Genomic DNA, 15,688 nt, shown 5'->3' with positions numbered 1-15,688 from the left:
CTTTAGGTTGCCGGCAGCCATATTGCATCATACATAAATCTCCTGCACACGAAGATTGTTTTAGTATCTTCTTGAACAGTACCCTAGTGGCAAGCGGGATTCGTCTTTGCGTATGCTCAATGACACACTAGTACCCTCCCTTCGACGAGCACCATTCTGTACTGTGACTCATCATTTCATATGACCTTTGCCCGTGTTTGGAGCTTCCAACAGCTATGTCCCTGCACGCGAGCTATTCTCTGTGCCCTGTATCGTGCTGGTCTGTGGCTAATGTGCCCACAGCAAGGAAATGGTTCTCCATGGTGTGGCTGCTCACCGGCGTCAGTCGTATACTGAGGATCGTTTGTCCGTTGTCACAATCCACGACAGTCAAGGGTGACCGCTATTACAAGAAGTTGTTCCCCAAATCGGTCAACTCTGGCTGCAGCGATTTTCTCCTAATCGAGGTACTCATGGTGGGTCACCCAGTGCATGCCAGACCACGGATATGTAGTGTACCATACGGGCAGCTAATAATCGCGCCTCGTTCTCATTATCCGCACGCCTAGCACGAGCTTAGTTGTTATTTGACAAACTGTTTTACATACACTGAGCTGAAAAAAGTCATAGGATTCCTCCTAATATAGTATCAGACCTTCTTTTGCACGGTGTAGTGCAACAACTCGACGAGGCATAGCTTCAACAAGTCGATGGACGTTCCGTGCAGAAATATCGAGCAATGCTGCGCGTCTACAGTAGTCCACAATTGCGAAAGTGCAGGATTTTTACACGAACTGACTTCTTCCAAAAATGTTCGATGGGTTTCATATCGGGTAATCAATGTGGCCAAATCATTCGTTAGAATTGTCCGGAATGTTCTTCAAACCAATCGCGAACAACTGTGGCCTGGTAGCATGGCGCATTGTCATCCATAAAATTCCATTGTTGTTTATGACCATGAAGTCTATAAATGGCTGCAAGTGGTCTCCAAGTAAGTAGCCGAATATTACCATTTTCAGTCAAGGATCGGTTCAGTTTGATCAGAGGATCCAGTCCATTCCAAGTAAACACAGCCCACACCACTTCGGAGTCACCACCAGCTTGCAAAGTGCCTTTTTTACAACTTGAGTCCATGGCTTTGTGGGGGGTGCGCCACACACAAATCCTATCATCAGTTCTTACCAACCGAAATCGGGACTCATCTGACCTGGCCACGGTTTTCCAGTCGTCTAGGGTCCAACCGATACGTCACGAGCCCAGAAGAGGCGCTGCAGATGAGTGCTGTTAGCAAAGGCACTCGCGTCGGTCGTCTGTTGCCATAGCCCATTAACGCCAGATTTGTCCGGCCCCGGTAGCTGAGTGGTTAGTGCGACAGAATGTCAATCCTAAGGGCCTGGGTTCGATTCCCGGCTGGGTTGGAGATTTTCTCCACTCAGGGACTGGGTGTTGTGTTGTCCTAATAATCATCATTTCATCCCCATCAACGCGCAAGTCGCCAAAGTTGCGTCAGATCGAAAGACTTGCACCCGGCAAAAGGTGTACCCGACGGGAGGCCCTAGTCACACGACATTCGTTAATTCCACGCCAGATTTCACTGCACTGTCCTGGCATATACGTTCGTCGTACGTTACATATAGATTGTTGTGGTTATTCACACAGTGTTGTTGTTATTCTGTTAGCACTGGCAATTCTACGCCGCTGCTCTCGGTCGTTAAGTGAAGGTCTTTGGCCACTGCGTTGTCTGTGGAGAGAGGTAATGCCTGAAATTTGGTATTCTCGGCACACTCTTGACACTGTGGATCTCGGAATATTGCTTTCCCTAACGATCTGCGAAATGCAATGTCCCATGCGTCTAGCTCCAACCACCATTCCACGTTCTCGTGCGGCCATAATAATGTCGGAAGCCTTTTCACGTGGATCCCCTGAATACAAATGACAGCTCCGCCAATGCACTGCTCTTTTATACCTAATTATGCGATAGTACCGCCATTTGTACATGTGCATATCGCTATCCCATGACTTTTGTCATTTCAGTGTATGTCAAACTGATGATGTTCGTAGTCTGGAATATATTGTAGTATCAAGTACATTGTTCGCTAAGCACTTAAAAAGCTCTCTGGACCAGCGTTTTTTATTATTTTGTATTTTTTTAGTGTTTCAAGTTAATTATCCTTCAGCTATTAATAGTATTAGTTTCTTTTCTGAGATTCTCGCCACTCAATATTATTTTGTATTTTCTGTGTAACTTGATATTATAAGCGATACTTCTTTTTTAAATATAATGTTATACTTCCATAATGATCCCATCTATTGCTATCGGTTTCTCGTCAACTGCAAGTCAATCGTTTTGGCTGGTAATGTGTAAGTATAGGTTGTATAAAGGTGAACCGATATCTACGCACTCATATGTCACAAGGTGATTTCTTGCACGCCAACAGTACAAAACGCCTCTAGAAAAATTTCGTCCTGTACATATTTTCCGTAGAAAACTGGCATCAAAGAAGGGAAATCTGCGAACACTGGAATGGCGTCAGAGAAAGAAAATCTGGGAACACTGGGGTCACAAGTCCGACAAGTATGTTCATTTAATACGCTGTATCTCTTCTCCCCCCAGCTAGTGTAGGAGAGCGGGGGATAGAATACACGAGTTCAAGTGTTCGATTCCAGAAATAGGTGATTTTTTTTAATTTCTAATTTTGATCTCTCCAAGAATTCCGTATTGTTCATTGACCCCTGAACGATATCCATCGCACAACTACAGTTGTTTATAACAGGGAACATAACAATTATTGCCTAGACATGCCAGAAATATTCATGAAGAATAATAATCAGTTAAAATTAAATTACATATCATAGGACAGAAATAACTACAAAACATGTGGACATGTTTAACATGTATACTACTTTGATTAATAGCTGTCAGTAGTAATATTTCAAATACGAGGGTGGTTTGAAAAGTTATTGGAACGGAATAGAAAAAAACTACTTACGTCAATGAAACTTTTTTAGTTTTCAATGTGCTCTCCTTTTACATTAATGCACTTGGTCCAACGATGTTCCAGTTCCTTGATCCCATCTCGAAAATGAGTTTCCTCCAGGGTTGCAAAATAGTTCTCAACTCCGGCTATAAATTCTTCGTTTCACGTGAATCTTCGTCCACCAAGAAAAATTTTTAGTTTTGGGAAGAGATGGAAGTCTAACGGAGCCATATCAGGTGAATAAGGATTGTGTGGCAACAATTAATACCTTAGTTCGAGTAATTTTGCCATGGCCACGGCACATGTTTTTGATCCAGCGTCAAAAGTCGCGGCACCCATATTTCAGACAATTTTTTCATTTCTAATTCTTCAGTTAAAATGTGATATACCCTTTCAGATAACATCTGGCAAGCGTGAGCAATTTCAAACATTTTCAATCAGCGATCCTCAAATTCAAATGGTTCAAATGGCTCTGAGTACTATGGGACTCAACATCTGAGGTCATCAGTCCCCTAGAACTTAAAACTACTTAAACCTAACTAACCTGAGGACATCACACACATCCATGGCCGAGGCAGGATTCCAACCTGCGACCGTAGCGGTCGCGCGGTTCCAGACAGAGGCGCCTAGAACCGCTCGGCCACAGCTGCCGGCAATCGGTGATTCTCCATGGCCATTTTATCCACTTCTGCAATGATTTCTGGAGTAGTGAGACATCTAGGCCGACCACTGCACGGATCATCACATAAGCTCTCCCGACCAAATTTAAATTCATTTGTCCACTTTGCAACAGTTGAATATGAAGGAGCAGAGTCCCCCAGTGTATTCTGGAAATCGGCATGAATGTTATTTGCTTTCATGCCTCTCTTTACGAAGTACTTAATCACTGCTCGAATCTCAATTTTTTCCATCTTCGTAAATCATTACGCGGGACCAACAACAGAGCCACGTCACCGCCACAGCTCTCTTCCAAGAGCACTGACGTGGCACGTGTTTACAGGCAACAGTCCAATGAATATCACGTAAACAACTCGTTGCACTAGCGCTGACCTTTCGTGGTGATTCCGAGGTCTTTTCAAACCACTCTTGTACACTATCAGTGACAACACGCCTTTCATTGTACTCTCATTTCGGTTTTTCTATTAAATAATTGCTGAATTTTTTTAAGACCTGCTGTTATTTCTTTATAACGAATAAGAAGCCAAATAGCTTGTCAAGCACTATAAATGTAGAAAACAAGAAAAAGTTGCATGAACACCCGATTCGAACTCACGAACTTGAGTTTTCCAACGCAAAACTTTACCCATGGCACTAACCGGGCAGCACTGCTGCGCCGCTTTGTGATTACAGTCTTGTTAATTGCCTTTCTCTGACATCCAGTTTCTATTGAAAATATGCACGGAGCAAAATTTTATTAGAGACTTTTCGCACTGTTACTACAGGGTCCGGCAAAAAGATCTCCCGTATTTGAAGAGGCCACTGTGTGATTAGTGGTGGGGTTACTGAGGTATTGATCGATAGCGGTGTACATGCCATTTTCAGCAGGCCCATTGGCTTGGCTAAGTGAACATCGTGAGTTTGTTGTTGAGGGGTTGTGATTAATATTCAGCGAGCATTTCGCATTCGGTTCGAACTTGGCCAACGTGATCCCGTTCCTGACAGAAAAACTATTCGCATTCTGTTATCAAACTTTAGAGCTTCGGGTTCTCCACTGAAAAGAAAATCTGTTGGCCGACCTCGCACTGTGCCAACGTCGGAAAATTTGGTGAGTGTGAGAGCACCCGTCGAGCAATCTCCGAAGTGTTCAGCACTTAAACATGCTGCTGCCCTAGGATTGTCTGATAGGACCGGTTGCATGGAGACCTTCACATGTACCCCCACAAAATGATGGTTACCAAAGAGCGAAGTAACAGAGATTTTGAAACTAGCAAAGGAAATTCTTGAGAACATTCCCTCAGGCGCTGTTTTAATTAGTTCTGAGGATGAACACTTCCCCTTATCCGACACTGTAAATAAGCTAAATTTCCGCTACTGGGCAGCAGAAAACCTTCAGGACCTTCACCAACGACCACGTCACAGCCATCATGTGACAGTGCGCCGTTCTGAACTATATGTGTGGAGTCTGTCTTTTTTGAAGAATATATCGTAACAGCAACGATTAATTAAAATTACTATTGTCGCATGATAAAGACCTAAGTTAAACCAGTTTTTTGGACATCATGAAGAGGGAGAGGTCTGGTTCTAAAAATAGAGAGCCACAGCTGACACCGCTCGGCGTTCTCTAAAACTTTTGAGAGAGTTGTTTCCTGAACGTCTTCCCTCTTCGCGATAAGACATCGCCTGGCACCGAAGGTCACACGATTTATCACATTGTGATTTTTTTCTTTGTGAGCATTTAAAGGCTCAAGTGTAAAAACATCGCCCCATAAACCTGCAAGCACGTAATGAGGCAATCATCCGGGAAGTGTCTGCCGTTCCACAGGACATAACACGAAAAACTATGGACAACTTCCGGAAAATGGCTCGTCATCGTGTCACCAACGGAGGAAGCCATTTACTGGACATAATTTTTAAAACCAACTAAAGTAAAATCGAATAGTACTTGTTTTTCACAAATAATAGTATTTTCTGCGTATCTTTTGTATTTGTTTGTAGCTACGTTTTGAAACATGGGAGGGGCTTTTTCCGGATCCTGTATGTAAAGAATAGTGCTGTGGCATCCGAAAGCGCTATTGTTTAAAGCAAAACATTGGAAAATGAAAGTATTTGTAGAAAAAAATCGTATTGTCAAAATCAAGAAACTTTCCAACTCAAGCTGGAGATATAAGCCTTCGAAACACATCATGGAGAATAAACGTGACTGAGAGCAACTTAATTGTGACCCAGAAGCGATATCGTATTGAGTAACACACAACAAATGAAGGATGACTGTTTTGTATCTCTTTCAAAACTCACGCTGTTTCTAGCAATTTGTTTGTGTGTGTGCTACAATCGGTCATCAGTTGGTAAACATGCCTGGCAAACAGTACGGGACACAAACAGTTGCAATTACAATTTTCAGTTTTCTGCAACATGTTACACAAAACTACAGCAGCGACTGACGTCGATACTTCTAATTAGATAGTTTTCGTTCCCAGCCGTTAAAACAGTTGTTTGCTGGAACATTTTTCAGGCATTATTTCACTTCATCGCAGCAGGTAACATGAAATAATGTGTATCGTTCTTTGCAGGTCGGAATATTAGGAATACAGATGATCTGGACCAGAGATGGTGAGGCGGCCCTCATGCAAGCTCGTGCTGACAAGAAGATTATGTCAGAGACCAACAACAAATTTCTAGAATTGCTTAATACCCTTATCGACCAGACGACCCGTGATCTTACCAAGTTAGAGCGGATCAAGTTCGAAACTCTCATCACTATACATGTGCATCAGCGGGACATTTTCGACATTCTGGTGAGTAACATCCGCATAACATTATCCTCATTTTATTTATTTATTTATTTGTTTATTGTTGTTTACTAAGAGGTAGGAGGAGTTCAGTTCTTAGAAGAGTAAGAACTATATGGACTTGTCTAGAGGCTAGATAACGAATTCGAAACGATCGTATGCGGAAGAAATCTCTTCAGACAAATTTCCATTGCTCTTAGTATACCTTTGGCTAGTCTGCTACTTTTCCAGTTCGCAAGATGAAACGTTTCCGAATCAGCAGAAATTTGGCTTTGAAGTCAACAAAATATTGCTTTTGTAACGTTGTTACACTAAGCAAAATACCATAAATCAAGTATCAGCATCTGTAAAACTATTTTCATTACAATGCATTTTGAAGTAGTCGTGTTGTGTGTTTCGTTAAAATCGATAAAGTACCGTGGCGTCGCAAAGTTCACTATAACCACGAATGGAAACATTGAGACAGCTAGTTTTATGGTATTAGGATATTCTCTACGATAGGTGTGTGAAATAACCAATGCCACATACACATCAGAAGACAGCGTGTGCTTCATTTTGCAGGAAGAATTACATATGGGAAAGGTTTATGCCGGAAGAGTCTTACATTTATTGAAGTTCCCGAAAGAAAGTGGGAAACCATATGCTAGGGGTATTTTTAAAAGAATCTGGCTAATTTTTTCACCGATTAGCGACGTCCTGTGAGTCATAGCTGCAACACATCACACAGAAACGAAAAATCAGTCAGAGCAGAGAGCGAATGTCAGTGGCTCTGCTTCATAGAAAGCAAAATTCATTTCATCTGCCGGAAGTTGGATGATCTGACACCACGGTGTTCATCTTTGACAGGCTAGTTAGGTATGTCCGATTCGAAATTCGAGATTCCACTATTTTACTCTTTGTGCTGTTTTCGCAGTATCTGTGACTGATTGTGTCGAGGACTGTGTGTCCCGAGATATACTGCGTGTTTTCCAACGTTTGCGAGCGGCGCGAAAAATTCGTACTATACCGTCAGTTGCAAATTACATTTATGCTTCGCATAAATGGCATTTGCAAAAATTTCGGCAGCATTATCGTCGTTCAGACACTCGTTCCCCACACATTTCAGCTGGTATCTACGAGAATTAAGGTATATTTTTGAGAATTTTCGGAACGTTATGAGTTGCGCGCAGCGTATTTCGTAATAAATCAATGGTTGGGAGCTACAGCTGCGTATTCCGCAAATTTTGGCAGCAATATCTTGTCCGGATGTGATCACTGCAATAATTCAATATTTTTACTCGTTGAATTGTTTGTTCTATGTCAGTATTTGAAATCTTACTATCGCTGTGTGCAGAGTATCCCAAAACAACACCGACAAAGCATAGTATGTTGTGCGGGATAGCATACTGATTGGTTATCAAGAGGGATCCCATATCCGAAAGTGCACAACCCCTTAGCATCCGTGTACTGTGGGTGGAAGGTATGAGACTACTAACATTACTACGCATGCGCTACATACACCCCTTGTGCCCAACCTACTGTGGACCGTGGTCTGCCAGTGCAATAACGTTGTTGAGAGCAGTGCGACATGTACCAGCACACACCTGCTGGAGTGACCGACATTGTGCTTGCATACGGCGAAGCAGATTGCAATGGGAGAGCTGCTGAAAGATTGTATGTGGAACGTTTTCCAAACAGAGGTACACCGCATCATTCCATGTTCGCGGCTCCTCAGAGACTCCTCAGAGAAGGCGGACTGTTACTCGTAGATATTTTCTGCCTGAGATGAGTCCATTTTACAGTAAAGTAGTAGCACTTTGCGCTTGGTACTTGTGAATACGATCCCCAGCCTACTGCTTGTTCTCTGATAGCTGACAAAACGTGATGCGGGTCTTACACGCTCACCTGGTACATTACAGTTGGAGTAGGACGTGCTAACAATGTTCGAAGAGGACCTAGTCACCAGCACTCGGCAGGTAGCACCGGCGCTGTACACGGGTAAAAGTGCCGTGTGACGTGTTGTCCATGAACACCGGCTCCATCCATACCATCTGCAGGAAGTACAGGCATTATGGGCGAAGGACTACCCACGAAGGATGGAGTTTGAATTAGCACAGCGGTATTTAAAACAATGCGTACTCCAGCCACTATTCCCGAGCTTGGCACTATTCACGGATGAATGCTCGTTTACTAGAGATGTCATATTAAACTTGCACAACAGGTATGTTTGAGCCGATGAAAATCCGTGTGCGCAGCTGATTCAAAATCACCAGCACAGGTATTAAAACCTGTGCCGGGATCATTGGTGATCATATCATTGGGCCACATTTAATACCAAATAGACTAACAGTAGTGATCTACCTCACGTTTATTAGAGGTCTCTGTTAAGTTGCTGCACTTCAACTGTTTAATACAAAATGTCGAATCACAACACCTTCAGCGGTCTAAATTTCCAGTTTTTGTTTTATTTGAGCAACCAGTTTCAGTGCTATATTAAGCTATCTTCAGGGCCCCTGACCGAAGAGTGGGAGAATCCCACCTCTGGGCCAGTCAAAATATGGGGCTGCATTCAGTGACTAGTTCCCGTAGATCATCACGACTGAAGGGATCGCTGTGCGAAAATCTACGGGTACCAGTCACCGAATGCTGGCTTCTACAGGGTTATTATAAATGATTGAAGCGATTTCACAGCTCTACAATAACTTTATTATTTGAGATATTTTCACAATGCTTTGCACACACATACAAAAACTCAAAAAGTTTTTTTAGGCATTCACAAATGTTCGATATGTGCCCCTTTAGTGATTCGGCAGACATCAAGCCGATAATCAAGTTCCTCCCACACTCGGCGCAGCATGTCCCCGTCAATGAGTTCGAAAGCATCGTTGATGCGAGCTCGCAGTTCTGGCACGTTTCTTGGTAGAGGAGGTTCAAACACTGAATCTTTCACATAACCCCTTAAAAAGAAATCGCATGGGGTTAAGTCGGGAGAGCGTGGAGGCCATGACATGAATTGCTGATCATGATCTCCACCATGACCGATCCATCGGTTTTCCAATCTCCTGTTTAAGAAATGCCGAACATCATGATGGAAGTGCGGTGGAGCACCATCCTGTTGAAAGATGAAGTCGGCGCTGTCGGTCTCCAGTTGTGGCATGCGCCAATTTTCCAGCATGTCCAGATACACGTGTCCTGTAACGTTTTCTTCGCAGAAGAAAAAGGGGCCGTAAACTTTAAACCGTGAGGCATCCAGAAGCTTGAAACTGCGCATAACATCGCCAAATGGAGTTAGCAATTGGTGGATCTTTGTTGAACTTCGTCCTGAAGTGTCGTTGCACTGTTATGACTGACTGATGTGAGTGCATTTCAAGCACGACATACGCTTTCTCGGCTCCTGTCGCCATTTTGTCTCACTGCGCTCTCGAGCGCTCTGGTGGCAGAAACCTTAAGTGCGGCTTCATCCGAACAAAACTTTATGAGTTTTTCTACGTATCTGTAGTGTGTCGTGACCATATGTCAATGAATGGAGCTACAGTGAATTCATGATATCGCTTCAATCATTTGTAATAGCCCTGTATTTTGACTGGACCGGAGATGGGACTTTTCCTGTATTTCGGTCAGGGGGCCTGAAGATGGCGTATTGTAGCGCTAAAACTGGTTGCTGAAATAACCTAATAACAGGAAATTTGGACGCTGAAGGTGTTTTGATTCAACGTTTTCTATTAGAGATGTTTTTCCTACCGTATTGGATGTACTGTTATTACATTTTCGGATGGACATGTGGCTGCAACACGACGGAGCTCCAACCCAAATTGAAGTCGTTGTGCACAATCATCTCAACGTCGTATATCCCAGCCGATGGGTTGGTTGAGGTGCATCAGTTCCATGGGCAGCACAGTCGCCAGATCTGATACTTCTATACTATTTTCCGTGGGGCAATATAAAGGGTGTAGTGTATGGCACACCTGTAACGTCAGGGGAGGACCTTATTGCTCGAGTCCACGGAGCGACTGAAATACTTAAAAGACAGCCGCACGTATTCGGTCATGGGATTGAAGCTCAGCACCGCCGATGTAGGCTCTGCATTGACGTAGGAGGTACGGAGTTCGATGCACGTTTATAGTGTACACGGCGCGATGTGCTTCTCACGTTGATTTGTTGACATAATGTGGAACGTACATCCATCTCAGACTTCGACACTTCCCCAACGCCCAAGTCGTGCTTTTCCGGATACGGTTACTCTCTTGAAAACCATTCAGTATGTCTTCCTGCACAACATACTAAGCATGGTCGTGGTGGTTTTTCTTGGGGAGGGACTCCATGTATACAAGGTTCTCACGATGACGACTGCTGGGGCATAGTATTGTGTTTCGCACATATTATAACTTTCAGACCGCGCTCCACTTAGTTTATCTCTTCAGTACTAAAGCATGTTGTCCTCATCGTTGCATATGCATTTTTATACAAAGCTGTTAGAGTGCATAACCGCGACGAAAGTCCGACGCACGAAATTAACTTCGAGCAATCAGAAAAATTTAACCGAGGTTTTTCTGTCGTTACCGAGAGGGTAGCGCTGTGGCTAGCACACTGGACTCGCATCCGGGAAGACGACGGTTCAAACCCTCGTCCGGCCATCCTGATTTAGGTTTTCCGCGATTTCCCTAAATCACTTAAGGCAAATGCCGGAACGGTTCCTTCTAAAGGGCATGGCCCCTTTCCTTCTCCATCCTTCCCTAATCCAAGCTTGTGCTCCGTCTCAAATGTCCTCGTAATCGACGGGACGTTAAACAATAATCTCTTCCTCCTCCTCTTATTTCTGTCGTTTTAATATAAACCAATTTATTGAGCATTTTAGCTTCAGTTCTTAAAGCGCACTTACAATCGTTATAGCGTAACGAATTCAGAAATAAAAGAGAAAAAGGAGCGAGATTAATTTAAAGTTATTTACTATATAAATTCAAGGTGGAGGGAGAGAAAGGAAAAGAAAGGGAAGGAACTGTTGATGTCAGCTGCACCAGGACTTTATGTGTAATCAGCGGCGATGAGTGAAAATATGTACCAAACCGAGGTTAGAACCCGGTATCTCCTGCTTAATAGGTAGTTGCGTTTAGCACTGCGCCACCCGGACACGGTGTATATCGCAGGTGCATGGACTACGTCGGCACTCCTCACGGCCAACCCACATTCTCACTTAATGCCACCTATCCGAGGTCCCCGTCCATGTCCTCCATGTTCGCCACATTGAAATTCCCGCAGGAGATCGAACGTATTTGTGCACCCACACTGTAGGTGGTGGGTTCTTTGCACTTCGAGGCGAATTAATTATACGAATGCGTGGTGTCTTTGCTTTCCCACGTGTCATTCATTTGCATGAATGGTTGGTTGGTTCGGGGGAAGGGACCAAACAGCGCGGTCATCGGTCCCATCGGATTAGGGAAGGATGGGGAAGGAAGTCGGCCGTGCCATGTCAAAGGAACCTTCTCGACATTTGCCTGAAGTGATTTAGGGAAACCACGGAAAAGCTAACTCAGGATGGCCGGATGCGGGGTTGAACTTTGTAAAACTGATTCGCCTTGATGGGCAACAAATCCACCACCTTCAGTTCAGATACACAGATACATTCAACCTCCTGCAAGAATCTCGAAGTAGTGAGCATGGAGGACATGGATGGGGACTGAGGACAGGTGGGAATGACGGTTGTCTGAGAGGTGTGCTGAGATAGCCCGCGCAGGTGCGACAAACACTGTATGTGGGTGATACTGTGGCTAAAGCAACTGCCTAGTAAGCAGGAGATCCCAGGTTCGAATCCTAGACTGGCACACATTTTAGCTTGTCGCTGTTGATTCTGCATCAAGTCCTGATGCAGCTGACATCACTAACTCCTTCCCATTACTTTCCTTTCTCCCCCTCCACCTCTAATTTACTTAATATGTATCACAGCTGCAGATTTCACATGGTGTCTGTTCTTTCTGACATGTATGGAAGAACATATACCACACCTTAGTATAATTAAAGTTACTTGTTTACTCTTCAGGTAAACACTGCACTAGCTATAATACCGTCCCATTGTGAATGCTGTTTTTAGCCAGGAGACGTATTTTGAGATTTCTAATAACAATGTTCTATAACTTTAGAACAAATTTCATGTATTCGTACATCCTATCATTCCCAAATAGAACTAAAATTATTTGCTCGTGCACCACTGATGTACTGTATTCCCAGATGCATAAACTCTAGAACGCATATTGACGAAACATACTAAATAAATACCGTTCCAAGTGTCATTTTATAACGACTGGTTCTTGTTTTACAGTGTCGCTTGAACGTCAGACACGCAAACGACTTTGAGTGGCTGAAGCAATGCCGATTCTATTTCAAAGAAGATGTCGACAAGACGTGGATTGCAATTACTGACGTGACCTTCACTTACCAGAATGAGTATCTAGGTTGTACCGAGAGACTCGTAATCACACCACTAACTGACAGGTAAAATCAGTTGCTATCCATTTCATACACACCATTATCTATCAAAAAATAGGCAGCACAGCTGATAACATTATTTCGACCGCCCATGAATACCCATAGAACGTAGTGTGCTATGTAGACGCCAATCGAAAGATCGAAAGGCCTGCTAGTTCTTACTACTGGTATGTTGATCCATGCTGTATACATTTCATCCCATAACTGCGCAGTGTCTTATGTAAGACCATCATTAGGGTCCCATGCATGCTCAATGTAGTCCAGAGAATTAAACGGAAAACTTGTAAACACTCTTCTAATCAATGTCGACATTTTCAGCCCCATCTTCTTTCACTTTTAAAACATCTAGGACAGAGTAGCCAGTCTACACACAGGATTGACGGAGATGTGCTGGAAATGGTTAATAATTAAACGACAAAGAGAATCCTCCCCTTGAGTGAGAGCGTCCAGCGCCATGTAAACATTTCCCAACTTGTGGGGTTCAAATGGTTCAAATGGCTCTGAGCACTATGGGACTCAACTGCTGAGGGTATTAGTCCCCTAGAACTTAGAACTAGTTAAACCTAACTAACCTAAGGACATCACAAACATCCATGCCCGAGGCAGGATTCGAACCTGCGACCGTAGCGGTCTTGCGGTTCCAGACTGCAGCGCCTTTAACCGCACGGCCACTTTGGCCGGCACTTGTGGGGGGTCCACAAGTTATTGTACTGTTTCTTTAGCTTTACATAGCAGAGTTAAACCGTTTGACGAAACAAAGGACGGGACTTACCAAAGGAGAAAACTGTTTCTCAAGGCTCACCTACGTAACGTATAATCTCAAACTTTTTCCTACAAAGCACAGTTTTAGAGATTTTTTATTTTTTATTTATTTTTTTATTTGTGATAAGTTCCTATGGGACCAAAATGCTGAGGTCATCGGTCCCTAGGCTTACACACTACTTAATCTAGCGTAAACTAACTTACGCTAAGGACAACACACACACCCACGCCCGAGGGAGGACCCGAACCTCTTACGGGGGAACCGCCCGAGCCGTGACAAGGCGCCTAAGACCGCACGGCTACGCCGCGCCGCAGTTTCAGAGTTCACTGAACTGCTATTTCAGGTGTAAGTTAGGTCGACCCTGTTTTGCATCAACAATGAGATGCTCTGTTATTGAAAAAATTCGCATCCGACATTCCCCCTTCTAAATTCACTGATGGACACCATTATAACTACGCCTCCACATTTACAACTACATGTATAAACAGAAAGCCATTGTACAATGTATAGAGGAGGGCATTTCATACTAATATCAGCCTTTTCCGATTATGTTCCATTGATGTACGGATCGATGGAAATATTATTGGCAATATACCTCGATACGCGCCCCAATCCCTCTTGTTACTATGTTATTGGTAGTACAAAAACTATGTATAATATATCAGACATACATAAGCACACACAAATGATAACTTCAATGTTATTACTGTTCAATAGTAGGGTATCTGCAATGCAACTACAAAATGACTTGTACAATGTTAATGAACATTCTGTTGCTGCGACACAAAACCATAATTTCCATTTCAGGTACAACACTACCCAATCTGTTCTGGCTGACACTAAGTCCGATACACAATAAAGTCACTCTACAGAAGTAAATACTGTCCGTACCTGAGCCCATTACCGACATCACTGGATGATTTAGGCTGCAGTGGCTGTTATACCCATGGAATGAAGACTCCTGATGAAGAAGTCAGTGACAAATGTAGACAGTCGATTCAAGACTGTCGCTAACTCGCTGGGGCACTAGTTAAATAGCCATACAGATTATTACAGGTAATCTATATGAATGGCTGTGATATGGTGCTCATTGGCTTCTGAGATGGAGTGATGTCATCCCTCGGCCTGTTTGGTGCGTGGGACAGAGATGCACGAGGTAGTATGGCTGCCCTTAGCGTTCTCTGTGGAATGCCACCAAAGTACTCACTTTGCTTTCATGTTGGCTGAACCTACACACCGCCCATGACAGAAAGCTCGAGAAGAGAGGCGAAGCCTCTCCTTCTTATGCTGATGCTGTGGTTGGTGGACGAGATCCACCTCTGCCTGGCCTCCGCGCCATCTCCGGTGGACTCCGAGTACATTGGTTCTGATGGTGGTAGGGTGTCAGCACTGGTAGGCTGCAGTTCTGCATTTCCCCCTTCCCTTCTAGGAGAGAAGCATTGTCTCCACTTGAAACTGAAACAGAGCTATAATTTCTGGAACGAGAAAAAGAATCAACCCATGGTCGAACTTAATTCACACTTTTGCATCGGCTATCACCTTCTGCTATCAGTATAACATACATCACAATGCTCAGTAGAGAGATCACAGTCCCAAGATATCACTCCTATGACGGTTCAAATCCGCGTCCGACCATCCAGTTTTACTTTCTTTCGTAATATCCCTAAATCTGTAAATGCCAGGATGGTTCCTCCAAAACGGCACAGCCGATTTCCTTCCCAATCCCTGAAGCAGTCCTAGCTCGTGCTCCGTCTCTAGTGCCTTCGGTGTCGTTCCTTCCTTCTTGCATGTCATATCTCGGAATAGGAGACATTGGCACCCGCCTTAGAATGCCATTTTTTTCCTCCAAATCCATTGGCGATGATGCTTCCTCATGGATGAGATGCAGTGAGGGATAGAAGTATCCTTCTCTTCCGTCTGGGCAGCACCTCTGTGGGAGATATGTTCTTATGGATAGAACATCTGTAAGAAGAAAGAAATATCAGCAAGTTGAACTGTACTCAGCAGTGAGTTTTTCATTTGAGCCTTGAATGTCCGGACGAAGTTTTTTGCGGCCCCAT

At 43.8% G+C, this 15,688-nt stretch overlaps 1 protein-coding gene across 1 annotated transcript in view; it reads left to right on the top strand.

Moving 5' to 3' along the window:
- Positions 1-15,688, top strand: part of LOC126471528 (dynein axonemal heavy chain 5) — a 1,073,018-nt gene that overhangs the window by 629,856 nt on the left and 427,474 nt on the right. The window contains exons 32-33 of the mRNA XM_050099754.1: positions 6,188-6,412; positions 12,699-12,871. Of these exons, the coding sequence (XP_049955711.1) occupies positions 6,188-6,412; positions 12,699-12,871 (398 nt within the window). The remainder of the gene's footprint in view (positions 1-6,187; positions 6,413-12,698; positions 12,872-15,688) is intronic.

This window comes from Schistocerca serialis, chromosome 3 (assembly GCF_023864345.2).
Source record: "Schistocerca serialis cubense isolate TAMUIC-IGC-003099 chromosome 3, iqSchSeri2.2, whole genome shotgun sequence".
NCBI lineage: Eukaryota > Metazoa > Arthropoda > Insecta > Orthoptera > Acrididae > Schistocerca > Schistocerca serialis.
Note: the sequence above shows the minus strand (reverse complement) of the source record. Positions and strands in the feature narration are given on the sequence as shown.